At 48.4% G+C, this 26,893-nt stretch overlaps 1 protein-coding gene across 3 annotated transcripts; it reads right to left on the reverse strand.

The window, feature by feature from the left end:
• Positions 1-1,233: 1,233 nt before the first annotated feature.
• Positions 1,234-26,893, reverse strand: HARS1 (histidyl-tRNA synthetase 1). 3 transcript variants are annotated; one of them, XM_067566898.1, is made up of 13 exons: positions 26,704-26,891; positions 26,470-26,559; positions 21,001-21,120; positions 20,524-20,619; positions 19,348-19,473; positions 18,950-19,057; positions 16,107-16,205; positions 9,944-10,037; positions 7,910-8,037; positions 7,573-7,815; positions 3,632-3,748; positions 2,610-2,756; positions 1,234-1,816 (listed from the first exon to the last, which is right to left on the reverse strand). In XM_067566898.1, the coding sequence occupies exons 1-13, from the start codon at positions 26,794-26,796 to the stop codon at positions 1,757-1,759; spliced, it is 1,521 nt and encodes a 506-aa protein (XP_067422999.1). In that variant the 5' UTR covers positions 26,797-26,891; the 3' UTR covers positions 1,234-1,756. The 3 variants fall into 3 exon arrangements, with proteins under 3 accessions (XP_067422999.1, XP_067423000.1, XP_067423001.1); XM_067566899.1 differs by lacking the exon at positions 2,610-2,756 and having other exon boundaries at positions 26,704-26,893; XM_067566900.1 differs by lacking the exons at positions 19,348-19,473; positions 20,524-20,619.

A 26,893-nucleotide genomic window follows, 5' to 3' on the forward strand; every position in this document is an offset into this window, starting at 1 on the left:
GCAACTTTGTGGTTTTCTTTCTTGGTAGTTGAAAAGCAGTTACCCAGTTTCTGCATGTAAAACTATGCTAAGTGCAATCAACCACTCTTACCTGTAGAAATTTAAAGAAAAATAGGAGCTGCTTTCTCATTAATTTAAGAAGAAACAATGAGTGCGCTGTAGCACCTTAAAGACTAACAAATTTCTGCAGGCATAAGTTTTTGTGGGCTGCAACCCACTTCGTCAGATGCATGAAATGGAAATCGCAGATAGGAGGTGTGTATATATATATATATATATCCAAGTGCAAGAAGCATAACAATGGGGAGGGCAAGTGCTAACAAAGTCAATTCAGTTAGGGTAGATGAGGCCTATTCACAACCATTGGTTGGAAGGTGAGAACGTGTGAACAGTGATAAGAATATGCAAAAGAATAAATGGACACAAATCAGACAAAAAATGGTAACATCCATAAGCAGTAGGAGAGCACTTCAGTCTCCCAGGACACTCTGTAGCTGACCTGAAAGTTGCCATTCTTCAACAAAAAAACTTCAAAAACAGACTTCAGCGAGAAACTGCAGAGCTGGAACTCATATGCAAACTTGACACAATCAGACTGTGTCTGAATAGAGACTTGGAATGGTTATCTCATTACAAGAAGTAATTGTCACTGTTGCCTTCCCCATTATTGTTTCTTACCCTTGGATGTACATAGATACCTCCGATATGGATTTCCATTTCATGCATCTGACGAAGCGGGTTGCAGCCCATGAAAGCTTATGCCTGCAGAAATTTGTTAGTCTTTAAGGTGCTATAGGACTCTCATTGTTTTTGCTGTATACAGACTAACATGGCTACCCCTCTGGAAATTTTCATTAATTTAAGAAATATCCAGGCTCGAGTTCCACTTTTGAGTTATAGTATACAATTGTAACATTCTGCTGAAGATGCAACATTTGCTTTAAAGTGATTTATGTTGCTCTTTAATGCATACAACTTTCTCATCAGTCTGGGATATTTTCAAAAAGGCCATGGTTATTAGGCACTCAACTTCCACTACATTTTGATGGGATTTGGACAAATTTTAAAATTCCAACTTTCAACAAACATGTAAATAGCATTGGGTTTTGCAGACAGAAGAGGGGGAGGGATTAAGAATCACAGTTGTAGCTTTTTTACAGAATAATCTGGGAAGGGAAATAGAAGCCTTGACATCCTGGCACTCCCAGAAGACAGTAACACAGGAGGCAGGTGTGGGCCTGTCAGAAGGTTTATTAAGTTTGCTTAGAATGTTTTACGCTTTGAGACGAAGTCATTTCCCCTCCAGCCAGAGAAGTACACTGTACAGAACGTTTATTCAAACAGAAAGGAACATGAAGCTGGGACCAAGATCCCCAGTGTCTGCCAATGGCAGAGGGCTCCACAGCTCTGACCAGAAATAGTAATGATCATAGATGTGAGTTAGTAAGGATCACAAACACAAAGCTGGCATTCTCCAGAGTGTCTCAGGAAACGTCCTCTCCAGCTCTCTCACTGCATATGCTCAGGAGCGCAACATTCTTTAAAAGGCAAAGTAGCATCTCTGCGCCCTCTGGGAAAAGGAATTTCATGATAAATAAATACAGCTTCAAAGACCCCCGGCACCCCTGCTGATATGTCATGAGCAAAATAGCCAAGAACTTTGGCATTTACAGAGGAAATCTCTACAAGTCCTGCCCATCCCCCCCGTGTCAGTTGAAATCCAATAAACTAGCAGGTGCGGTTGGCTGGAAGTACTCTAGGGTTGGCACGTTTGCCTCTTGATTTCCTCAGTGAGGTTTTCCCTGCGAACATTAACCTGAAAAACAAATAAAAAATGAATTAATAGAACCACTCCCCTCCTATAATCCAGCCTCCTGGAACAATTCTTCTCCAGTCCACCAGGAATACCCCAAATCGCACTCTTTTGCCCTGTCTGACAAAATAGTGGAACTGTCCTTTCTTTCTGGCATCCGTAAGCTCCAATTCCCTAACACACAAGAGAATGCTGCTATTCACCTCTACTCATGTAAAGAAGCACAATCGTATCACCCCATCCTCCAACCCCTTCACAGGCTCTCCATGCCTTCCTTGTTTCTGAACCGTCCCCCCATAGACTTGCTCTAGCCTATCCGTGCTAAGTATTGTCACCAATTCACAGATCTTATCTCCCCTCCTCTCCCTGGCCTCATCTAGTATCTGCCTCCCCTCTGTTCCCCCAATCAGGTTAGCCATTGTTGGTGGGCAAGCCTTCTCCTCTGCAGTACCTGCCACATCAAACAGCCTTCCTGTATCTCACCAACTTCGTGTCAGAAGAATGCGCCTATCTCCTTTGATTCCTTCTGCTGCTATTAACTCCAAAGGCCTCCTAAGAGGCAGTACGTGTGAAGGTCCCCATACTAATACAGCTGCATTGTATCCACAGTTGAGGTATAAGGGGAAAATTCAGCTATGGTACCCATCATTTGTGTAGCTGAGAGATTACTGGTCCTTCAATCTCCTGAATCCATTCCCACATACTGGGCTGGCCCCAGTTCATTTCATCTTTGGCAAGACAAAGACTGTTGGTTTCCAGCTTGAGCTCATCCCCTTATATGCAAAGGCATCCTCACCTCTTCCCTAGTAGCTACGACTCGCAGCTTAATGACTCCATCCTTCAGCTCCTGCTCTCCTATGATGGCAACAAGAGGGATTCCCGTGTCTTCGCAGTACTGCAGCTGGTTCAGCAGCTTGGGGTTCCTCTTATACAGCATTTCTGCCTAGAGAGGGTCCACAGCACAGCAATACATTTGATACCAGCTGATTTTTCCGGGCACCCAGTTGCCATTCCTGTGTTTGGATTTCCCCATCTGTTGCATTTGAGGCAACAGGACCAGATCTCTCACTCCCCAGGCAGGGGGTGGGGCTCCCCTTTCTAAAGAGCACCTCAATTAGAATTCTTCCAAAGCTGAAAAACAGCTTAACCTTCAGCATTAGCAAAGTGTGCAGTGGGCACAGCTGGAACGCTTTTCCTCCATACTGCTTTGCTGAAGCCTAGGAAGCCTCTCCTACCAGTGCCAATGGTGGGCCTGACAGCTGAAGCTGGAGAGCACAAGATGCAATATTCCCCAGCTAGGCAAGGCAGTGGCACATGGCTCTGTCTTAGCTCCGCTGGAGTCAGAAGAGCAGCTGATGCATGCTAGAGAGTGCTCTTTGCCCTGTAAATGAGGTTAGGGATATTCCCAACTTGGAAACCAATCTGGAGCCAAGTGAGAACTTGTGCAAAGGATTTCTAGTGCTGCATAGCTCAGGGAAAGCAGGAAGTCTGGAAACCACCTGCTGGTGTTGCCAGGATGTAGAGTGAGTTATACTGCTTTCTTTAAACGGGTACCAAACCTCCTTCCCAGAGACTGGTCCTGCCTCATGCAGAGAAAGGGGGAGTACCTAATTGTGGGAATGGTGAGACTGGATAGAAGAGAACAGGCAACACGGTCACATTCAAGTAGGCATGGCTTGCTACTCTTCTGGCATGTCTCCCTCCTTCCTACTTATGGGTAAAAGACCAGCAGGATGGCTCTAGTCCTTGCCCAGCACCGGGAACGGAAAGCCTGGAGCCAACCAGTTTCCTTCTCTTTCACTCACTTCCCAGTCATACCTTGATCCCAGAATCCCACAGCTCAGAGATGAGCTTCAGTCTCTCTTCAAGGAGTTTCTTCTGAGCAGCTGCTACAAGCACCTGTGTCTCTGTGGTCCGCACCTTTTCCTCTGAAGCCTAGATGCAGGGACAGAATCTTGTGAGAGTTGTCAAAGATGTAGATACCGCTCACCCATCCAGACCCTTTCTATCAGGGAGCACCACCACTTCACACAGAGCACTTTGCAAACCTACATTAAATGAGGACTGAGAAGCCAGTAGCTTAGACAGTGGAAGAACAAGCCAGCAGTAACAGCAGCAGCGGTGCAGTGGAAGAGTCCCTGTAAACCCCAATGAGCCAAATCCCACAGTTCTACGTTCTAATTTCTTTGGGATCCAATTTTATTTAACTTTCCCCACTCCAGTGCCATGGGGCTGGAGTTTCTGCCGGAGATTAGCCATTTCATGGCAGCTTCCATCCAGAGACCTTCCCGGTGTAATGGATGCACTCTCACTGACATAGCCTTACAGAAAACCGTCACCAGCTCCACAACAGCAGCAGGAAAGGTAAGACCCGGACTGAGCCAGGTACCACTAAGTAAGCAATGCCAAGCTTGAGTAAACACATTCTCTCCCACTCTACTGCCCCACTGGAGGCCAGGAGCTTCACCATCTTTATATTCTTCCTCCCCTTTCTGCCAGTTACAATGCCATTTTCCTGGCTCTAGTTTGCCTGAAAGAGGCCCCTTGTAAAGGTCACCTGTTAAGGGGAAGTCTTGGGCTTGTGCCACAAAGTGGAGAGGAGGCGGCAGCCTAAAAAGATTTGTTTTCTTAACATGAGAAATTCAGATTTTGTCTGGTCTGTGTTCGCTGGTGGACTCTATGGCTGACTGGAGAGCGAGGGTCATGAAATCACAAGAAACTGAAACATGAGCAATCAAGCAGGGCAGGTATTGCTGTCAGGTTGCATTAGAATTATAGAAGATTAGGGTTGGAAGGGACCTCAGGAGGTCATCTAGTCAAACACCCTGCTCAAAGCAGGACGAGGACCAACCCCAACTAAATCATCCAAGCCGGGGTTTTGTCAAGCTGCATCTTAAAAACCTCTAAGGATGGAGATTCCACCACCTCCCTAGATAACCCATTCCAGTGCTTCACCATCCTCCTAGTGAAAAAGCTTTTCCTAATATCCAACCTAGACCTCTCCCATTACAACTTCAGACCATTGTTCCTAGTTCTGTCATCTACTACCAGTGAGAACAGCCTAGCTCCATAGAATCAGAGTTGGAAGGGACCTCAGGAGGTCATCTAGTCCAACACCCTGGTCAAAGCAGGGCTAACCTCAGCTAAATCCATCCTCCCTGGAACCTCCTTTAAAGTAGTTAAAGGCTGCTATCAAATCCCCCCTCACTCTTCTCTTCTGCTAGCTAAACAAGCCTAAGTCCCTCAGCCTTTCCTCATAAGTCATGTGCACCAGCCCCCAATCATTTTGTTGCCCTCGGCTGGACTCTCTCCAATTTGTCCACATCCTTCCCGTAGTCGCGGGGGGGGGGGGGGGGGGGGGCCAAAACTGGACACAGGACTCCAAATGTGGCCTCACCAGTGCCAAATAGAGGGGAATAATCACTTTCCTTGATTTACTGGCAATGCTCCTACTAATGCAGCCCAATATGCCATTAGCCTTCTTGGCAATAAGGACACACTGTTGCCTCATATCCAGCTTCTTGTCCACTGTAACCTGCAGATCCTATTCTGCAGAACTGCTGCCTAGACAATCGGTCTCGAGTCTATATTAGTTCATGGATTCTTCCATCTTAAGTGCAGGACTCTGCACTTGTTCTTGTTGAACCTCATCAGATTTCTTTTGGCCCAATCCTCCAATTTGTCTAGGTCACTCTGTATCCTATCCCTGCCCTCCACTGTATCTACCAGTCCTCCCAGCTTACTATCATCTGCAAACTTGCTGAGGGTGCTATCCACCCCATCATCCAGATCTTTAATGAAGATGTTGAACAAAACTGGTCTCAGCACTGACCCCTGGGTGATCTGCCCCATTAAAGGCCAGCCAGCCCTGTTATGAGAACAGGTGTTTGGACTTGGGAGAAGGAATGATCTGCTCCAGCTGGGAAGGGGTCAGGTATATCCCATATAAATTAAAAGAGCTCAGATGAAGAGGGAGGCTACAGGAAGCAGGTTGGCTCCTATGGCAAGGGACCTGCCAGGCCAATGGCCCATTGGAGGACTGGGGAAAAGCCTTGTGTTAGTTTGAACAATAAATGAAACCTTGAGGAAAAGGGCTGGGATGTTGCCAGTCCTGCTGGGGCTGTGAGATAAGCCAGCAGCCTACATTGGGCTCTGGCTTCTGTAAGCACCTATTTAACTCAACTCCTAACACAGATCTGGCAGAAAAGCTCCCAGAAGCAGAGTCCCCTGCAGTCCAGCAGGAGGGGGCTGGGGAACGGAAGAAGAAAAGGAGTGGAGGTCGGTGGTAGCACTATGGGGATGGGGTGAGGCACCTTCACAATTCCTGGCTGTCTGTGATGACAGACTCCACTTTCCCCCATTAGAACATGAACTCCATCCTCCCTGCTCAGTGTATTAAAAACCATGAACACAACTGCATGGCAGCTGTCACCTTGACAAATCTGTGCTGTACTGCTTTGTCTTTTGGTCTGTAAGCTCTTTGGGGCGGGTGCTGTATTTTCCATCTTCCTGTGTGTTAATGCAGCATGTGACCCTAAAAGGCCCACTCCTGAACCTGGCCTTTGGCCACTACCACACGATGAATAACAGAAGAGAAATATCAGAGCCTTGTCCCTGAAGCACAGGCTGGGAAGACTCCCACACCGGGTTTTGTCTCATTTCCTGGAAAATTTTGAGAGTAAAAACAAAAAATCTTTTTCTGGGACATCCTTCCAGCCCTTGCTACATGCCGTGGAGTATAAAAAAGGACTTGCCCATCCAATGTTGTCTCCTTTAACCCTTGATGCTCTCCCTTTTAACTGGCACTTCTGCTGGGTAGTCAGTGCCATAGCAAGTGGGCACATGGTCTGTAACTGTGGCTACAAGTTGCTGTCCCTCTCTGCTGGAATGGAGCACAGGAGAGTTGAAGTCTGGCTAACTGCTCTAAGACTGAGCAGCCCAGAGGAGACACTTTCAGGCCACTTCATTATCTGCTGGCCTGGGGACTTCACTAATAATGAGTCCACTCCACAGAATTCCTCAGTGCCCTTTGATGTAAATGTGACATATGGCAATGGACCTCCAAAGCCAGCTATGATCTCCTCCTTGCCAATGGGATCCCCTCCTGGGCAGATGGAGTTATCCAGTACTGCAAGCTATTATGGTGGACATTCCCAGAAGTGGCTGCTGAGTCCAAGTGCCTCAGGTACCCAAACCAAGGTGTGACTGTAGTGGTCATGAACACCTGCAGCTCCCACTGGCTCCAGCTAGAGTTTGGGTGCTCAAAACCTCAGAAAGCCAGGTCCAAGATGTCTCAGGCTGGGCACCTTTGAAAATCTGGCTGTAAAAATACTCAGGGCTACCATCCACTCTGCAAAGAGGGCTCTAGCCCCTCAGTCTCATGCCATTCTAAGCTTTACCTGGACTTGACTGTGAACTGTGTGATGTAAGAGGTGCCCAACTCCTTTTTTATTAAGAGTCATGTGAGCAGGGCCTTAGAGGCTCTGAGTCCAAGTCTTTTGTTGTGAGATGGAGCTACAGAGAATGCCCAGCCACTGCTGTGCTGATCTAATATTTACCTGCCTAAAACCAGCTGATCACGTAGACAGACACAGCAATTTGATGTAGCGAAGTAACTAAGTGGGTGACAAACACAGGTTGAGTCTACAAGCTCCCCTGCCCTGAAGCTTTTGATTAGCCCTGGGTCAGCATGGAGGAATGGCAGGTGCCAGTTCATAACCCTGGAATGAAAGGGGAAGGTGGAGCCAGGTGGAACTCACCTCCACTTTCTGCTCCATGATGGAGAAGATCCGCTCGATTCCGATGCTGACTCCCACACAGGGCACCTTGCGGCCTTTGGGATCAAACATCCCCACCAGCCCGTCATAGCGGCCGCCTCCAGCCACACTGCCCACGCTGACCAGCTCCTCCCCATGGGTGTTCTGAGGCTGCAGCAGGATGGCCTCGTAGATCACCCCAGTGTAATAATCCAGACCCCGTGCCAGGCTCAGGTCAAAGGAGATCTGCAGGATAGAAGGGGAATCACATTAGCAGGTACAACAACGGGGACCCTGGGCTGCTCCGCCAGGCCTGGGTCAGTTCCCCTCCCCTATTCACCTTATCTGCGATGCCAAACAGGGTCAGGTACTCGAACAGCAGCTTCATGTCTTCCAGCCCCTCCCGGGCCAGCTTGTTCTGGGCCAGCTTAGGGTCCTGGAGCAGCTGCTCAATCAGACCCAGCCCATCTGCAAAAACGAGACAGACCTGAAATACACCAGGCAGGGAGGATCATGCTCCCATGGACTCGCTTCACCCAGCCTGGGTCATAGCCACCTGCATCTCCATCTCCCTTCCAGGGAACACCACCCACCCAACCTACCTGGGACGCACAGGCTGCAAGTCATCTCGGCCTGAAAAAGAGCAGCTCAATATCTGGGTAACCCTGACCCTCCCATGCAGGGATCAAGGAAGCAGTGGATGTGATATACCTTGACTTTAGCAAAGCTTTTGATACGGTCTCTCACAGTATTCTTATCAGCAAGTTAAAGAAGTATGGGTTGGATGAATGGACTATAAAATGGATAGAGAACTGGCTAGAGCATAAGGCTCAACGAGTAGTGACCAATGGCTCCATGTCTAGCTGGCAACCAGTCACAAGCGGAGTGCCACAGGGGTCGGTCCTGGGGCTGGTTTTCATAGAATCTTAGAATATTAGAGTTGGAAGGGACCTCAGGAGGTCATCTAGTCCAACCCCCTGCTCAAAGCAGCACTAACCTCAGCTATATCATCCCAGCCAGGGCTTTGTCAAGCCTCAGCTTAAAAACCTCTAAAGATGGAGATTCCACCACCCTCCTAGTGAAAAACTTTTTCCTAATGTCCAACCTAGACTCCCCCCCCCCCCCCCCTGTAACTTGAGACCGTTGCTCCTTGTTCTGTCATCTGCCACCACCGAGAACAGCCTAGCCCCATCCTCCCTGGAACCCCCTTTCAGGTAGTTAAAGGCCGCTATCAAATCCCCCCTCATTCTTCTCTTTTGCAGACTAAACAAGCCCAGTTCCCTTAGCCTCTCCTCATAAGTCCTGTGCTCCAGCCCCCTAATAATTTTTGTTGCCCTCCGCTGGATTCTCTCCAACTTGTCCACATCCTTTTTGTAGTGGGGGGCCCAAAACTGGACACAATATTCTAAATGTGGCCTCACCAATGTCGAATAGAGGGGAAAAATCACTTCCCTCCATCTGCTGGCAATGCTCCTACTAATGCAGCCCAATATGCTATTAGCCTTCTTGACAACCAGGGCACACTGCTGACTCATATCCAGCTTTTTATCCACTGTTACCCCCAGGTCCTTTTCTGCAGAACTGCTGCCTAGCTCGTCGGTCCCCAGTCTATAGCTGTGCATGGGATTCTTCCTTCCTAAGTGGAAGACTCTGCACTTTTCTTTGTTGAACCTCATTAGATTTCTTTTGGCCCAATCCTCCAGTTTGTTTAGGTCCCTCTGTATCCTATCTACCCCTCCCCCCAGCTTAGTGTCATCCGCAAACTTGCTGAGGGTGCAATCTACCCCATCCTCCAGATCATTAATGAAGATGTTGAACAAAACCGGCCCCAGGACCGACCAATGATTAGGGGGCTGGAGCACAGGACTTATGAGGAGAGGCTAAGGGAACTGGGCTTGTTTAGTCTGCAAAAGAGAAGAGTGAGGGGGATTTGATAGCGGCCTTTAACTACCTGAAAGGGGGTTCCAGGGAGGATGCGGCTAGGCTGTTCTCGGTGGTGGCAGATGACAGAACAAGGAGCAACGGTCTCAAATTGCAGTTGGGGAGGTCTAGGTTGGACATTAGGAAAAAGTTTTTCACTAGGAGGGTGGTGAAGCACTGGAATGGGTTACCTAGGGAGGTGGTGGAATCTCCATCTTTAGAGGTTTTTAAGCTGAGGCTTGACAAAGCCCTGGCTGGGATGATATAGCTGAGGTTAGTGCTGCTTTGAGCAGGGGGTTGGACTAGATGACCTCCTGAGGTCCCTTCCAACTCTAATATTCTATGATTCTAAGCCGCAGTAGCTGCTGGAAAGGTGAAATGACCCGCATGGACTCTCGACTGGCCTGGATGTGGCTGGACAGGGAACCAGGTCTCACAGTTTAACATAACTCACCATGCAGTCGAACGTATTCCCCAATGCGATCCGCAGCCTCTGGCGAGAGCCCCTTCTCTCCCACCATCTCGCTCTTCACATCCTCCCATGTCACCTGGGGTGGAGGAGATGAGAACATTAATCACAGCTCCCTTGGCTGAACCCGCTGCTCCTGGGCATTGTTCTCAGTGGAGCACTGATGACCATCTCTCCCTGTCTGCTGCTGTCCTGATTCATATAAATAGAGCTGCAAAGAAGAATTAAGAAATCAGACTCTAAAGCACCTTTATGGCTCAGAGTTCCAGGATCTAGTCATTTTCTCTCATGTGAAACAGAACAATGTGGGGGAAGGAGTAAAAGAAAGTACAGAAAAAATGGTTATAAGGGAAGAAGGTGAGAACAAAGCTAGAGAGGGCTAAGAGAAAATAAGAGAGGGGAAAAAGTCTGTAGAAAAGGAAACACCAGTGAACACTTTGCAGACAAACCTACCCCACAGCACCGACAATCAGTAAGTATTTATCTCCCCATTTAACAGAGGGGAAACTGAGGCACACAGTGGCTAAGTGGCTTTTCCAAAGTCACAGCTAGGATCAGCTTCAAAGCTGGGATTAGCAGGAGTACCTGGGCTCCTAGCCCTGCGATCACACTGCTACAAAGAGAGATAGCAATGAAGAAGAACAGATTGGCTGCTTCTGTTAGTGACTCAATTGTCTGTGGAGTAATGACGCAGGGTGCCAACATTTAGAAGTGAATAGCCAAATATATATAGTAGTAGCCCACTAGACCAGGCCATTCATTCCCCTCTTAACTAGTATATTTCTTGGGAGCGCTACACTAAAGAGCATATTCAATAAGAGTATCCAACACACACTACCCACTTACCTAGACGTCCCCTTGGGATGCTGTTCTTCTGACAATGTTACCCCATGCCCTTCCTTAAAATCATCTTGTAAATCCACCCCGGGATAGCAGCAGTAATGGAATTAATCAAGCAAGAACATGGAGCAAAGCTACCACAGAACTCAGGGGTGACATAACAAACAAAGCTTTTGTTTTGATCTCAGGCCAGGGTTACAACAGTAAAAATATCTGAGCCCCCACCCAAGACCCGTCAGTGATACAGCTCTTGCTGCTGCTCTGGTTATGAATTGCAGATCCCACATTTCCCAGTGCAGATGCAGGCTTCCAGGCATGTTTACACTAAGAAAAAAGGTGTCATTTTTACAGGGAAATCACTAACATACTATAAAAACCCTAGCACAGACAGGGCAAAATGACCAGCTATACCAAGGTAAAACTACACCTTGCCCTTTGTACATTAGGGTTTACAATGTGTTATGATCTCATTGTAGGAACCACACCACTTCCCTAGTGTAGATGAGGCCTGAGTGTGCAGCCAACAGCCTGAAATAACTCAGGCCTTGTCTCCACTTAAAAATTAGATCATCCTACTACATCGCTCAGGGCTGTGAAAAAAATGTTGTGACCTCAGCACTATAGTTCGGTGTAGATACAACTAAGTTGATGGAAGAATTCTTCTGATGACCTAGCTACCGCCTGCGAGAGACAGATTAACTACAGTGATAGAAAGATCCCTTCCATCGATGTAAGAAGCGTCTACACTAAAGCAGCACAGGTGCAGCACCATAGCTGTGCCACTATACCACAGACACGCCAGCCTGAAAGACACACAAACTTCATCTCAACAAAATGTTAAAACAATCACAGAATGCTAGCATTAACTCTTCCACTGCTGAGCATTCAAACCCAAGACTCCAGCTAGCAGCCTTTATTCAATGTTGTTAGAGTCATTAAAGGAGGCATCCCCAGGAAGAAGAATGCAAGTGTTAGAAGTTCTTCTAGAGCAATGGGGAAAGGAGGGCTGCTAAAGATAAAACCAGCTGCTGCAGACTTTGTTTTTATTCACAGTGACTCAAAGATATAGTTAGTTGACTAACCACTATGTCTTTTCCTGTGTGTCCTGAGTGACTTCACTGAAGCAGCCATGTAGATTTTTCTCCCCAAAATTCCTCTGAATCTGATACACATTCCAGCAAGTTTCTAAGTGTCCTACTGACACCCTTTGCTAACCTGCACAGGAATGCACAACTCCCAGTGACTGCAAGGATAGCGCTTGCCATGTGCTGGCAGGGCTGGGCCCTGGGTAAAACTCTCACTGTTAATAATTTAAAACATATGAAAATAATTGAAGTGCAGTAGACATCTCAGTTGCAAGGATGGCTCTCAGCGCTGAGAGTACAGGCAGGCCAGATTAAGGTACAGACACTTTAGGCCAGGGGTGGGGAACCTTTTTTGTGCCAAGGGCCTGATGGTGGTACACGGAAGACGGCTGAGTGTCCGCCGCTGAATTCCCCCCCGCCGCCGAAAAGGGGCAAATGGCGGCAGGGTTTCGGCGTAGGGCACTGCGCCCCCCGGAACCGCGCGCACCGCCGCGAAACCGCGCCGCCGCCGAATTCCCCCCCACTGCCGAATGATCCCGCGGGCCGGACCAAATGATTTCACGGGCCTTATATGGCCCGCGGGCCGGACGTTCCCCACCCCTGCTTTAGGCCCTGGCACAGGGCCCCCGCTCCTGCAGTCGGGTGAGCACATCAAATTTCAACTTTTGTAAAAGTGCCTACCCCTCATAGTTGCAAAGGAAAGCTCAAAACCACAAAGTGTAACTGGTGCAGCTATATCTACTGAGTCTGCAGAGAGTCTGAAACAATCGCTCTTAGAGGGGGAACAGTCCTACTCATCTGAATGGGGTATTAACATCAAGACACACTGCATGATGTAAGGAGTAGCCAACACTACTCCAGCACAAGACTGTGTGTATGGCAAAAGGAGAAGATTGCAGTGGGCCCAGCCTACCCTCTCAACCATCTACACCTTAGCTACCAGGTTAAATACTGTGGCAGCTTCCTGCGATCATCCTTGCCCCTGTTGCCCCTGCTCTGGGGGAGGAGAGGGAAGAAGGGGACCCTATGCCAATATCTGTCCCTCTCTAGAAAGGGAGAGGGCCCCTGCCATCAGGACGCCAAGTGTGTGGGGGGGACCATGCAGAGGGAAGTCACAGAGCCTCTCCTGCGTCAGACGGTGTCCCTAAGGCCCTAGGTGCCTTAATCTGGCTCCTTATCTGGATTTTAACTCTGTTTACAGACTTTCCAGTGGTCTGGTTTCTGGCTCCCACTCGTTACAATTTTATTTTAAGGTTTTCCCCCCTTCAGTTAGCACAGAAGAGCAAAGCCATTTACAGCCTTAACTCCAGCTTTGTAAAGTCTGCCTGGAAATTACAGTCAAGACTCTATTCAGCTGGGCAGTCGGCTGCGAAGAAAACTGTCTCTAGACCGGCAGGTGAGGGCCAATCCACCTTTTGACTTCATTCATCTTCACAAAGCAAAGTGGAGGTGAGAATTACTGCTATTGTTGATCAAAAGCTGCCCTGAAGTCAAAGCTAATTGAGAGCGCAGTGTGCTTGGCTGTTATCATTCAGCTTTGGCTACAATAGAGAAGTGCACCATTACAGCTCATCCGCACTAGCCAGCCTGGCTGGTTGGCATAAGCTGTCAGACCCCAAGAAACTCGCAGATCCTGTGCATTGTGGGTACTTATCCCTGCATTTCCAGCAGAGGTCTCCGAAGCAGGGGTTTGTGGGAGTAGCAATGCACAGGTACAGAGGTTCTGTACCACATTATTTTAACTATATGAACCATAGCTTTTTCCAATAAATCACATAACCGGTGTTTTGGAAAATTGCATATACATCTCTCATTACATTTTTAGAAGGAAAAACCTTAAGACTGCAGTAGCTGACACTCCTAGAATAATGGGAGTAGTCTGGAGACACTGACCAGAGCGACTATGGAAAGTGCATCAGGACAGGGGTGCAGGAACTGGGGGCTATGCCTGCTCCCTTTTTAACATTGGCATAATTTGGGGGGGGGCAGCATTGACACCCCCAAACTGCAAGCCTCGGGCAGGCACAGAGCAGTGTTGGCGGGGCTGCACCTACTGCAAAATGCTGCACCTGCCCAGTGCTGCCAGCCTCTTCCTGGACCAGGGCTTAGCCCCTGCTCACCACAAGGCCTGGCCCCTCTCTGTGGCCCCACCCTCTGGCCAGGTTGGAAACTGGGCATGGTAAGAGTCACCTAGGGAGCCCCACACCTGCCCTAGGTGGTGCACCCCAAGGAGTGGAGACACAGGCCAGGGGGTGCCCTTGGGCAGGTGGAGGGTCCAGGGCTCCCCACAGCGACCCATACTCCCTGGGTGGCTCGTACCATGACCCAGTGATTGCTTTCGGTCTGGTCAGGGAGCAAGGCCTCAGGGAAGAGGAAGAGCAGGGCGCAGCCAAGAAGAGGAGCAGGGCCTCGTGCCCTGCCCCCCATCTGAGGTTCTGGCACTGTTGCTTCGGGAACACTGCGGGACAGCACTAGGAAACCTAATTCCCATGGCGCAGCAATAGCAGCCCCCACAGTACTTTCAGCGTAGACTTGCATTGCAAAGATACAGTGGGACCTGACACAGGCCACAATTGTGGTGAGTGATGCTTGCGCATGTGTATTGACACAGACAAGCATGGTGGGGGTGCAGCATTAGCATTCTGTGATGTAGAGAAGGCTTCTGAGGCAAGTCATACTGGACGTAGGGGACCTGCCTTTACTGATGCTTGCACTTCATCTCCCTTGACCCTACCACACGGAATCTCTCTTATATTCCTTTCTCCCTGATTACAGCAGCATTGTCTATGGTCATCCACTCCCACTCCTCCCAGCTTCTTCAGGCTGGTCTCTCTTTGCTCCCTCTGTGCTTTCATTTGGTTGGAACATGGAGATGGCTTTCCCATTATCCCATCTCCCTAAGCTTCCACAATGCAGCTCCTTCCTTACTCACAGGACATACACGCTGACTGGGGGCAGGGGATGCTTTGAAGTGACAAGTCTGCACATGATCCCAGTCTCCCACAGACACTGCAGACAGCAATGCCCAGCCTCCACAGACAGGATGTCTCCTGCCTTGATGCTGAATGGAGCGCTGTTGAGCTATATAGCACTTGCTCACAGGGTGGTATTTACTGAGCCATTGACAGGACAATGCTTCTACATCCTAGTCATTTGCAAATTCACCTGCCAAAACTCAGGTGTGGCTGGCCAGTGGGATCCTGGTTTCTATTCCCTCCTGCAGCAGTCTGGCATATGCCAGACTCCAAAGCTTAGCAAGGTTCCATCCATACCACAGATCTGTTCGGGGCTCTAACAAGGCCCCAAAACCACTGAACTAGACAAAAGGTTTTGAACATTCTGATGCAGCATGGATTCGAAATAGCAACCAAGAGTAGGGTGGTGGGATCCCTGCTCCAGACACACAGGGAACTGTACTGCTCCAGGTTAATAACCGGCAGCTCATCCTTTAAGTTCCGTGATGTTGAATAAAGAGATGTGCAGAATCCCATGGATTTAGGGTGAATTGCACTGTAAATCTGTTTGTTCAGGAGCCCACTGGGGATGTTAAAGGAAATAGGATGTTTCGTGGAGATCTAGTTACAGCATCTAGGTGCTGAACCCCCAGGGGCGTACTGAGGGAGAGTACAGGGGGGCCAGGCCCCCGAGCACTGGCCTGAGGGGGGGCACTAGCCCTTCACGATGGGCGAGGGGCACAGGAGGCTCAGAGGGGCACCCCATAGTGCCTCCCCCCCGCGGATCGTGAAGGGCTGGCCCAGTCCATGTGGCCACCTCATTCAAGCTGGCTCCGGGCTGCAGCAGGAGATGCGGGTGCTGCACAGCGGGTAAGTGCAGGGAGGGGGAGCGGTGGAGCCAAGCCTGCATTTGTTCTGCTCCCTGCCCTCAAACCTCATGCCCACCCCCTGCAGCTACAGACACCCTGTCCCCGGGAGAGCTGGGGGGTAGCACTGGGACCCCTCCTGCCCTGCTGGGGTCGGGGAGGGGCATAAGGCCTGAGGGGGGGGCATGCAAATGCAGGCTTGGCTCCCGGGCGCCAGAGACCCTTGGTATGCCACTGCGCCGCCCACACATGGGGAGGAGAAGGAGGAAGCGAAATAACTCAATGTTATTAACTTAACATAAAACTAGTATTCTCCAGACAGATTCCACTGCCCTTAGTCTGTCCTGACTGTGAAGGCTGTGAAACTCACAAAGCAGCAGGAATAGGAAACTTCAGCCCTTACCTTGTCTAGTTTGTCCACAGTGGAGCAAATCGTTCTGAACTTGCTGTCTGGCACACCGCAAACTGCAAACATCCCATCGAGGATACGCCGGTCGTTGACCTGGAAGGAAGCAGAGTCACTCGATAGGAACCCAGTGGAAATGCCCCAATTAGGACAGAATCTTCAGCTTTACTCCTCTATGATTTTGGGGGTGGAGAAGGCGGTCTGACTGCCACTGCCACCCCAAGCTAGCCAGCTACCCTTACAACCATCAGCTCCCAGAAGTCCAGGAGCTAAGCTGCTACTGCTACCAATGGATAAATGAGAACTGGATAACAATTTAGCTGGACTTTCCAGCCCCTGACAAAAGGCCTCACAGGAGACTATTCAGGAAATGACAGAGTCATGGATGAAAAGTAAAGTCTTATCATGAATCACAAACTGGCCAAGAGAGAAATCAAAGAGGAGAAAATAGTCAATTTTCAGCATGGCAAAGATTAAAAGCAGGGGGCCCAAGTTTTTGTATAAGGACCAGCATTTACTGAACACATCAGCAAGCAGCGACGTGGCAAAGTGTACAGATGACATTTATTACAGTTAGCCAAGTCTGATAAACATCTGAGAGACCAAGCCAAGCAAGGTACATGGACAGATGAATCTCAATGAATTCAAATGCAAGGGAATGCACAGCAGAGGAAATCTAACTACCACCACTCAGGGGAAAAAACCTGAGCATCAATGAAAACCTGTGAGCAGCAGTGGCCAAACATGAAAATAGGATGCAAAAGGAATGGGACAGGGAATACTGGAAACACTACAATCCATTAGACATGCCCTCATCTGGAATACCAAGGACAGTTCTAGTCACCTTCTCTCAAAGGAGTAAAAGCACAAAGAGGGCATGCAGAAAAAGGGGAGAGTAGAGATTTGAAGCCTGGAAAGTCTTCCAGATGGGGAGAGTCTCAAACAATTGGAATGACAGTCTGCAGCAGAGATTAATTCACTGTGAAAAAGCTTCATTAACACAGAGTTAAGGTTGCTGGGTGGTATCTTGTGCCCTTCCAGAATGTCAATGCCCGAAAAACTCAAGCTTCTGAAAAGGAGGAGGAAATACAGAGCGAAGGTTCATGCCCAGACCACGTTCACTCTGCCCCCTTGCAGCTGGCAAAGCCCCTTGGAATTAGCTGCATGCACTCCAGATGCTTTCACCGTGGTGGGTGCGTCACTGCATTGAATAGTGAAGGGATTAGCTGGTGCAGCTTGGAAGACCCATGATTATAATATGATGCGATCTCAGGGAGGGGGAAGAGGCTGTGCCCCTCTAAGGGTGTATGTGAGCCCCTCTCCTGACCTGTGTGTGTGATCAAAGGGAAGAGGTACACGTGTATCTTGGGAGATACAACATAATACTGAAATGAGGCGGATGAGTAGCAGGGTGCAGGGGTGTTCTTGACCTGGGGATTGTCAGCAGTTGGGCAGAAGATGAACGCTGTCTGTTGGTTTAATGAAAGGGAAGTGAAGGTATAGTAGAAAGGCATAATGTTAGATGGCATCAGGTGTCTAAGGGTGAAGGGGGTGTAAAATGTAACAGTTGTGGTGTTCCTTCTGTGGAGCTGAGTATAGGGCAAGTGTAGAAGTAGCTCCTTTTCAGTACAATGCAAAGGCAGAGTGCAGGAATGTGTTATGGGTATGGGGAGCATTGGTATAAGAAGACAGAATTATGGTTGTGTGGGCATGTACTTTTACTCTCTATTTCCTGGTTTTCACAAGTTTTGAATTCTGCAGAGCACGAGCTGTCACTGGGCAACCTTAACTCTGCGTTAACCAAATTTAATGTCAGCGAATTTTTAATGTTTTGAACAGTAAGAAATGTTGTTGATAAGAGTTACTGGTCATTTAGGGGCAGTTATAATGACCATGTAGGTTTGGAGATGAGATGCTACTGTTGCCATGTAATGAGACTATCTAGTTCTCATGCAGCACATTTCATCAGATCTCAAGCACTTTACCAAGAAAGGAAATAGTATTTCTCCATTCTGCAGATGGGGAAACTGAGGCACAGAACAATACTGTGACTTGGCCAAGGTCACTGAGGAAGCCTGTGGCAGTGCCAAAAATAGAGCTCAGATTTACTGAGTCCCAGTCCATCATTCTAACTACTAGGAAATACGGTGGCTGTCATTCCTGAGTGCCCCTGCCACCCAATTTGTGCAGCTTAGGAATAGTTAGGCATATGCATAATTGAAAAGCTAAGCTCTTTCACAAATTTTGTTTTCAATTTCACTTCCCCGAAGGGACAGCGGGTTCCATGCACTAGATGGGATAGATGCCCAGTGTTAGGGACCCCTGTGCCGGGATCAGAGCCATGATTTGATCCCTAGATCTGTGTAGAAAAAATGCTGGTAGAATCTCTCAATTTTGAGAAAAGCTGGGACTTTTTGGGGGGCTGGGGGTTGTATCTACAGAACCCCTTGATCAATGGACCCCAAATTTGGATCAATAACTCTACACCTCCTGGAGCAAAGCATGCTAGACACATCCCAGAAATGAGGCATGACACCCTTTATTACAACAGGCAGAGGAGTAGAAGAGTTGGGTGACCCTGTCCACCAGAGAACTCCCTTCTGAAGAGCAGCTTGAGATGGTGGCTGCCGGGTGACAGCCAGTTTCAAGCCTAGCATAGATGGTTTATAAGACAGAAGATGCCACAGACACTAGAGGTTCTGGATCAAGTTGCTGTGTGCATTACAGAGAGCGCCGGTGCTGCCAGATTGAGACTGGGAACAAGCAGACAGCAAGGAGAATGCTCTTCACTTCACATTCCAGTCCAGAGAAGCCAGCACTGGCACTGGCTCTGGTTTTACCTTAATGAGGAAGTCTCCAATCTGCAGCCCGCTCAGGATCTCATGCACAATCTTCAGACACTCGGCATCAGGAATCATGGGGTCAAACTGACCGGCGATGTCAAAATCCTGGGGTATAAGCAAAGACAGTGAGAATCTAAGCAATGTAATGTATCCGGGGCACCCCAGCAGCAACTAGGATCCCCAGATACACAGCACCCCATGCAGCACCCCAAGAGGAACCCAGGCACCAGAAACACATGGAGTTCTCATCCTCCCTGTCCACTTCCTTGTACTTTGAGGGGAGCCAGCACCTAGTCACACATATAGGTCCACCTGCTCTGTGCTCCATGGGGAACCCTGGGCCCAGGCACACAGCTCCCTGCTGCACAGAGAGTGCTCACGCTACAGGTACTCACACACTGGTAGAACTCCCGGTAGCGGCCCCTTGTCATGGCCGGGTTATCCCGTCTGTAAACCTTGGCAATGTGGTAGCGCTTAATGTTGGTGATTTTGTTCATCGCCAAATAACGAGCAAAGGGCACCTGAGCACAAAGGGTTAAGGGTGGAACGTAAGAAGAGCTTCCCGTGGCTTGGAAGGTCCAGGACAGGAGCCAGCCAGCACTTCCCAAGGGGTTTGGTGTAGACAGGTCACCCAACTTCTCTGCTATTGTAGCAAAGGGTGTTATGCTTCATTTCTACTACATGTCTAAGCAGCCCGGTTATCACTCTGCAGGCAGCTACTAGGGCACAGAATGAAGTCTGGTTAACCGCTCCGCTGATATCCAGGCTCAGCAGGGTATACACCCTTCTCCAGGAAGAATGGCTAAGAGACACTCATGCTCACTGCCCCAATCACTGAAGCCAAGGGGAAGAAAAGGAGACAGCCCTCCAGCAACCATTATATCAGATATTTTGTTTCGTTAATGCCTAAGAACGACCATACTGGGTCAGACCAATTGTCCATCTAACCCAGCATCCTCGCTTCCAACATGGCTGGTTGGATACATCAGAGGGAACAAAAAGAACAGCGCAATTTGAGTGGTCCATCCCATCATCCAGTCCCAGCTTCTGGTAGTCAGAGGTTTAGGGACATGCAGAGCATGGGATTGCATCCAAGACCATCATGGCTAATAGGAACTCATCTAATTCTTTTTTGAACCCAGTTATACTTTTAGTGTTCACAACATTCCCTGGCAACAAGTTCCCCAGGCTGACTGTGCGTTGTGTGAAGAAATACTTTATGTTTGTTTTAAACCTATTGCCTATTAATTTCATCAGGTGACCTGTGGTTCTTGTGTTATGTGAAGGGGTGAATAACATTTAAAACAGCTGAGTAAAGTAAGTTGCAGTGAGTCTGGCATTGCCAGGAACAGATCTCAGGTCTCTGCTCCCAGACCTGTGCTCTACCCATTGGGCCATGCTGCATGACTTGCCCCACCACTGAGGAGCTGGAATCAAAGACCCAGGCAGAGACTGCTATCCCTAGCTCCCTCGAGGCCTCTGGATGACACTGCCCACCCATCAGTGAATATACTAAGTAGGATGAGATGGTTGATATCAGCACGCCAGGAGCAGGGACTCTGGCAGGATACAGTCAGGTCGTAGCGAAGAGACAGCAGCTCTCCCCCCTGATCTTTCAGGTCATAGATGAGCTTCGAGTCCTCCCCGTATTTCCCCGTCAGAGTTTCCTATATGAAACAAGGAGATGGCATCTCAGATGAGAAGGGACAGAGTCTAGGAGCACAAAGCTGGCTGCAACAAGAGGCTCAGTGAGGAAGCAAGGAAATGCCACATTCCATGTGATGAGCCAGGGTAGCCTAACCCTCCTCCCACCACAGCTTTACTACAGAAGTTTCTCACTTTCCATGGGCGCTGCTCACACTGAGGTCTTAGTCAGGGACCCTGCCCTTTAGGTCATGACTAATGCAGCTACCATCCTTTAAAATGAACCAAAAGGTTTCAAGGGGCACATAGCTATAGGCCTGGGGATCATGTCCAACTCAGGGGTCAGCACCTTCAGCAGCACAGCAACCCACTCCCAGATGTCACCTCACAGTCCCTGCCTTCACCTTCAGCTCAAACACAGGAGTATCGATGACCTCAGCTCCATGGCGCTTGAAGGTGCTGATAATGATGTCAAAGACCTTCTCCCGGATGGCCATCTGCTTGGGGTTGTAGTCCCGGGTGCCCTGAGAGTCAAATCAAAGGGAAGTGGGTGAGAAGGAGAGCAGAGAACCAACGTGGTCTAAGCTAGTTGAACAATTCTGCCAAGACGAATGTTAACATGGATGGGTACATTATACATGGCAGAAGCAGACAGGAATGAAACCCTGGACTAGGTGTGTCATGCATCTAAAATATTTACAAAGCCAGTGACATAGGGATACACAACAGGGAACAGCATCAATACACCTATTGAAAGGGAACTAACCGAAAGCAAAAGCTCCATCCCAGAGAAGAATAAGAGACCCTTGGATCATCTCTAAGTGCAGGTGAAAGCCCCAAGATGCTGCCCAGAAGTGACCCTAGCTAGTTAGACAGCTGCTAGGTAGCACATAGCTAATGGGGGCCAGGGGTTCCTAGGCTACAGAGGGAAACTTTATGAGCCAGAAGATGCAGAATCCAATATAGATACAATTACTTCTACAGGACCAAAAGCATGCTTGGCCCTTTACAGACACATATGAAGGAAAAGTCCCTGCTTTGAAGAGCTCACAGTCTACAGAGGCACCAAGGAAAGGTAGTGTCTGGTAAAATCATCCCACTAGAGGATAAGGCTGAGAAGACAGAGACACTTTGGAAACTGAGGAATAAAGCATCAGATTTATAGCTGTTTTAATCTAAGAATTCCTTTACACAGAGAAATTGGACATTTTAGCAAGTGAGGCCAGAGGGTCTGATACTTGTCTCCTGAGTGCACTTTTGCTATGTGAAGGGGATGAGATTTTTTATTTAATTTCTTCTTTGTTAGACTCACAATCATTCTGATCATCCCCTTAGACATCCAAAAACTGCTATGGCTGACTATTACTAAATTCAGTCCTTATTCTTTCATTGTAATTGCCTCTTCTACTGATAGTGTCATACGTGGGGTCAGGAGAGAAAGGGGGCACATAATATTGAGTAACATATGAGTCTGTGGGTCAGAAAATGAAGATTGGCTTTTAATGTTACGTTTAGTGCTGAGATGTCATTCAGGCAGAGAAACTGGGAGGCTGTGGCTAACATTTCTCCAGATCTTGAGAAGCGGGAAACTGTCTCACATTTTAAACAACTAGAGAGTTTCTTCCACTTTTGCCATCTTACTAGTTACTTTTTTATTTTAGCTAAAATTTGGAGCACAGGAGCTAGATGGATCAAGGGATCAAGTTATCCAGCCTATCATCTATTAGTCATTGATTCAAATGCAACCCAACTTAGTGGTCAGCATTCATTACCATCTGTAGGTTGCCTAGTGACCTATGGGGAATGAACTGAGGGGTCTCTGTCCAGTGGCTAATGCACAGACTTCCACATCACAGAAACCACCATCACAAATGACATTAAGTTTGCTGCTTTTCTCAGCAAAGGCCCAAAAGTAAAAAGGCCCAGGATTGAACTCTCGTGTCTATAAGGAGGGGCCCTCCTAGAAGAAGGCAGACACATAGGCAGGCGGCACGCCCTGTTGCTAGCTATGCCAGACGCTGCATCTCAGACACAAAAAATCCCTAGAAAAAGATGTTTCCTTTTTTTTTTTTTTTTTTAAACAGTTTCTAGTGACTGTTTGTCATGTCTCTAGCCCTGGCCACACTAGCAATTTTTTGCAGTTATTCTACCATTGGTATAGCACCAGTGTGGAATCCCTGAGGCTAGGATGCATAGCAGTGCTAGTGTAGGCTAGCTGCCAGCTTTGGCACTAGTGCTCCAGCTGCTGCCATGGCCACTTGCTATACCAAGGGCAGAAGGCTGCCTGAAGATTGCCACAGTACTATATAGGGTGCATACAGCCTTTGAGCCTACAGATCTATTCAGCCATTTACACCACAACCACACTCCTCACTGCTATTTCAGCAAACTATAGCCCTAAGCAATGCTAAGTTCCTTCATTCACTTGAATTGGGTGTTAAAGGAAATCACCTTACCATCTTTGAAATTGGGGACACGTTTTAAGGAACCTGCAACAGACAAAATCCCTGAACTTCTGTAAAATTCTAAAGAGAAAAACATCTACAGCAGATTAAAACTCACTAACCATTATGTCCTATGTGGCCAGCCTCAGTGTACTTTAAGAATTGTCACTCTACTACCCCAGCAGCGAGATCCATCATCAAGCAGAGATCTAACATCAGCTACACATTTCATCAGCTACAAGGCTGGGAAACCTGAGCTGTTTGCTTCCTGGTCTTTTCACCAGATGTGGCAACCACTGTAAATGGTGTGGCTGCTCCAGGGAAAATGCTACATAGCGTCCTTTCCTCCCGCATGTACTCATTACCTTAGGGCAGAGCTGGCTTGTGCAGCAGGGGTGGGGCTTGAAATGAATTTCATTTCAATTTCAGAAGAGCAATTTTTGTAAAAGAAAAGTTTTCTAGCCCTTCTCCTGGTGAATAGCCTTGAAAATGTAACTAATGCAAACTGTTCACCAGGATTACTTATCACTAACGCTAAGATTATGTCATGGAGCTCATGGAATCCATGACTTCCAGAGACCTCGGTGACATTTTCCACTTCAGCCGTAGGGCAGCTACCCTGCAGCTCCCAGACACCACAGGTGGACCCTGGAGCTCCCAGAGGCCATGGGCAGTGGGGGGTGACTCCAGAGCTAACCACCACCATGGGCAACAGGGGAGACCCAAGAGCTGCAGCAGCATGGGTCCTGGACCCTTCTTTCTCCCCATTTTGTCAGTTATTTTTTTAGTAATAGTCAAGGACAGGTCACAGGCCTCCGTGAATTTTTGTTTATTGCCCATGATCTGTCCCTGACTTTTACTGAAAATAACTGTGACAATCTTAGCCTTACTTATCACCACTAAGCCCTAAAGATCACAGACTAATCACAGATTAGTCACTGATCTGTCACAGGCACACTGGGCTAGACTTTGGGTTCCCTTATCAGGTCACAGCTGGATGGGCGGAGTTGCCCAGGCTATAACTGCTGGAGCTTGGATAACCACACGCACCTTTTGATGCAGATGCTTTCAGCTGTCAGCTCCTCTGCTGAATAGCCAGCATGATCTCTGGTCAAAAAGGAGCAGATCAATAGAGAAGCAGTTTCACTCCCTCTGCACCCAGAACCCCCGTGCATCCAGATCCTTCCCACACATGGACCCGCCGCACCCAGACTGCCCCACACAGAAGCCTCTCACCCCACATATGGATCACCCCACACTAAGCCCCTCCATACTTGGATCCTGCTAGGTGGAGCCTGCTTGCCCCACACATGGATCAGGGGGACAGGGTTGGGCATGCATGCACGACTCTGTCCCTCTTGCTCACTGTGGAGCCATACAGATGTGCTAATATGCTTACTAAGGAATTTATTTGTCAAAAAACATTTTCTGATCTTTTTTGTCATCTGTATTGTTACAGACAACCTTGATGACAGGTATTTTGAAATAAATTACCAAAATAAGTGAAAATGGTGTGATTATATTGTGTTATTTTCACAGATAAAATATGCAGAATTTTAAAATATTTTGCACAGAATTTTTAATTTTTTGGTGCAGAATTCCCAGAGGCATAGAAGATACAAGAAACCCCAAAACGGACAATTATGGTATGGAATAATTTGTCCACAGGGGAATTATTTCTAATCCTAGTCATTTTGTGATTAGTTTATGTCCTGAAGCTTGAGGATTTAAATCTAAGTTATTTTGGGGTATTTTGTCATTTTTGGATGCAACATGCAGATGTTCTCATTACCCATGAGAATCTCTGCACTTTTTTTTTTTTTTTTTTTTTTAAACACTTTTATTAGAGTAAAAGGGAATGAGATACAAAAACAGAGCAGGGTGATGAAACCAGGAAGCTTAGCTTGTGGCTGATTTTGAAAAAAAAATGTTTTTTAATGCACTGAGTCTTTGAAAGAGGGTTTCCAGGGAGGATGGAGGTAGGCTGTTCTCAATGGTAGTAGATGACAGAACAAGGAGCAATGGTCTCAAGTTGCAGTGGGGGAGGTCTAGGTTGGGTATTAGGAAAAAGTTCTTCACTAGGAGAGTGGTGAAGCACTGGAATGGGTTACCTAGGGAGGTGGTGGAATCTCCATCTTTAGAGGATTTTAAGCTGCGGCTTGACAAAGCCCTGGCTGGGATGATATAGCTGAGGTTAGTCCTGCTTTGAGCGGGGGGTTGGACTAGATAACCTCGTGAGGTCCCTTCCAACCCTAATCTTCTAGGATTCTATGATCTTTCAGCCATTAATTCATTACTCTATCTACATGGTTCTGTTTTAGGTTTACAAGTCCTTTTGAAAGACATATGTTCTAAAGAGGAGTATGAAGCCGCATGGCTCATACACACAAGGCTCTTATGGAAGATGACCCACAGATAAGGAAAATGAAAGACACAAGACCTTGTCTATACAGAGATTTCTCCTGAAGTTTCAGTATCATCACTCTCAGCTCAGCTTCACAGAGACCAGGTGCCAGAGACTGCAAATGGTTTTACCACTGTGTTACATTCATGTGCTCAAAACGGTTAGACAACATGGGTCTTGCACTGCTGGCAGTCAGCCAGAGCCCTGTCTACATTAACACTCACAGTGTGCCGCCACTTGGAAAAACTTTTAAGAATTCTTATATAAATACAGCTAGAGGAAGAAGTTGGCATTGCATATTTGGTGGAGTGAGGCGGGGACAAATAGCTGGAGGAAGAGGGTGGGATATTCTGTCTAGATCAGTGTTTCTCAATTAAATTTGGCCACGGAACCCTTTTGAACTCCATAAATAATTGCGGAACCCCCCAAACCCTTAGCAGTCTTCAAATGTCGAAATAAGCAAAGGTTAGCATTTCTCACTTAAATTAGACTTACGCTGGATACCCTCCGCTGGAAAATCCGAGACATCTTCCCTTTTTCGGCGGCGCGGAGAACAGCTGCTCGCGGAACCCTAACAGGTTCCGTGGAACACCAATTGAGAAACACTGGTCTAGATTAATGTATTTAACTGCAGTTTTCTCAGAAGGGCAGATCCATTGGCAGTACCTCCAGCAGCTTTATGAAGTGGAGCGAAATCAAAAGCATGCTTTCCTAGGCCTTAATTTCTGAGTCTGACTGCTCTAGTCCTGGCTATTTACATGCCTGAGTCTCAGGGCTCTATGTATCCTTGTAAGCACACACGGAGCCTTTGCCAGATGTGTAAGTGTGGCTGGAATTGAGGTTCAGCTGCCTCTACCTTTGGCAAGCCAGGATCCGATAACATGCTGGCCCGGAGCCAGACTACGCTGTCTGCAGTTCATTTCTCCAAGCGGATGCTCCTGAGTCAGGCCTTGCTGGGCTCTCCCCCATCCAAGGGGGAGGGCAAGCAACTGTTACAGCCCAGAGCCCGGAGTGGGGGGACTCACCTTTGGGGTCTTGAGCACAAACTTGTGTTTCCCCTCCTCTGCGCCCAGCTGTGCCTTCAACTCCAGCAGCTTCGCCACCTGCTCAGCCACCTGGGGACAGAGAGCGGGCGGCAGGTGAGCAGCACAGCCTGGGGGAGGCAGCCTGCCCCCGCCCGGCCCGCACCGGAGAGGCAGCCCGGGTAGGGTCCGAGCCCCCTGCCCGGTGGGGCAGAGGCGAGGGCGGACCAGACTCACCTCTTGCGAACCGGGCTTCTCCTGCTTCAGCCGCCGCACCGTGTCCGCCTGGCGCCGCAGAGCCTCGTCCAGCCCCGCCGCCTCGTCCGCCATGGCCACCGCCGCGCCCGTCAGCCTGAGCCCGCCCGCAAGCTTGGTCGCGGCGCGGTGCTCCACTACCTAGGCCCGGCCCGGCCGGAACTTCACTGCA

Source organism: Emydura macquarii, unplaced genomic scaffold (assembly GCF_026122565.2).
Source record: "Emydura macquarii macquarii isolate MOO-44397 ecotype Brisbane River unplaced genomic scaffold, CSIRO-AGI_Emac_v2 contig_2768, whole genome shotgun sequence".
In the NCBI taxonomy this organism is placed as follows: Eukaryota; Metazoa; Chordata; order Testudines; family Chelidae; genus Emydura; species Emydura macquarii.

Bases quoted from the DNA above. Each gene is read 5' to 3' on its own strand.
- HARS1 (XM_067566898.1), bottom strand. From the start codon at position 26,796: ATGGCGGACGAGGCGGCGGGGCTGGACGAGGCTCTGCGGCGCCAGGCG. The intron at 2,757-3,631 runs GTATGACTGGGA...GACCCTCTCTAG, and splicing joins TGTGGGATTCTGGGATCAAG to GCAGAAATGCTGTATAAGAG. The intron at 1,817-2,609 runs GTGAGGATGCCT...TTTGTTTTTCAG, and splicing joins TCGTAGCTACTAGGGAAGAG to GTTAATGTTCGCAGGGAAAA.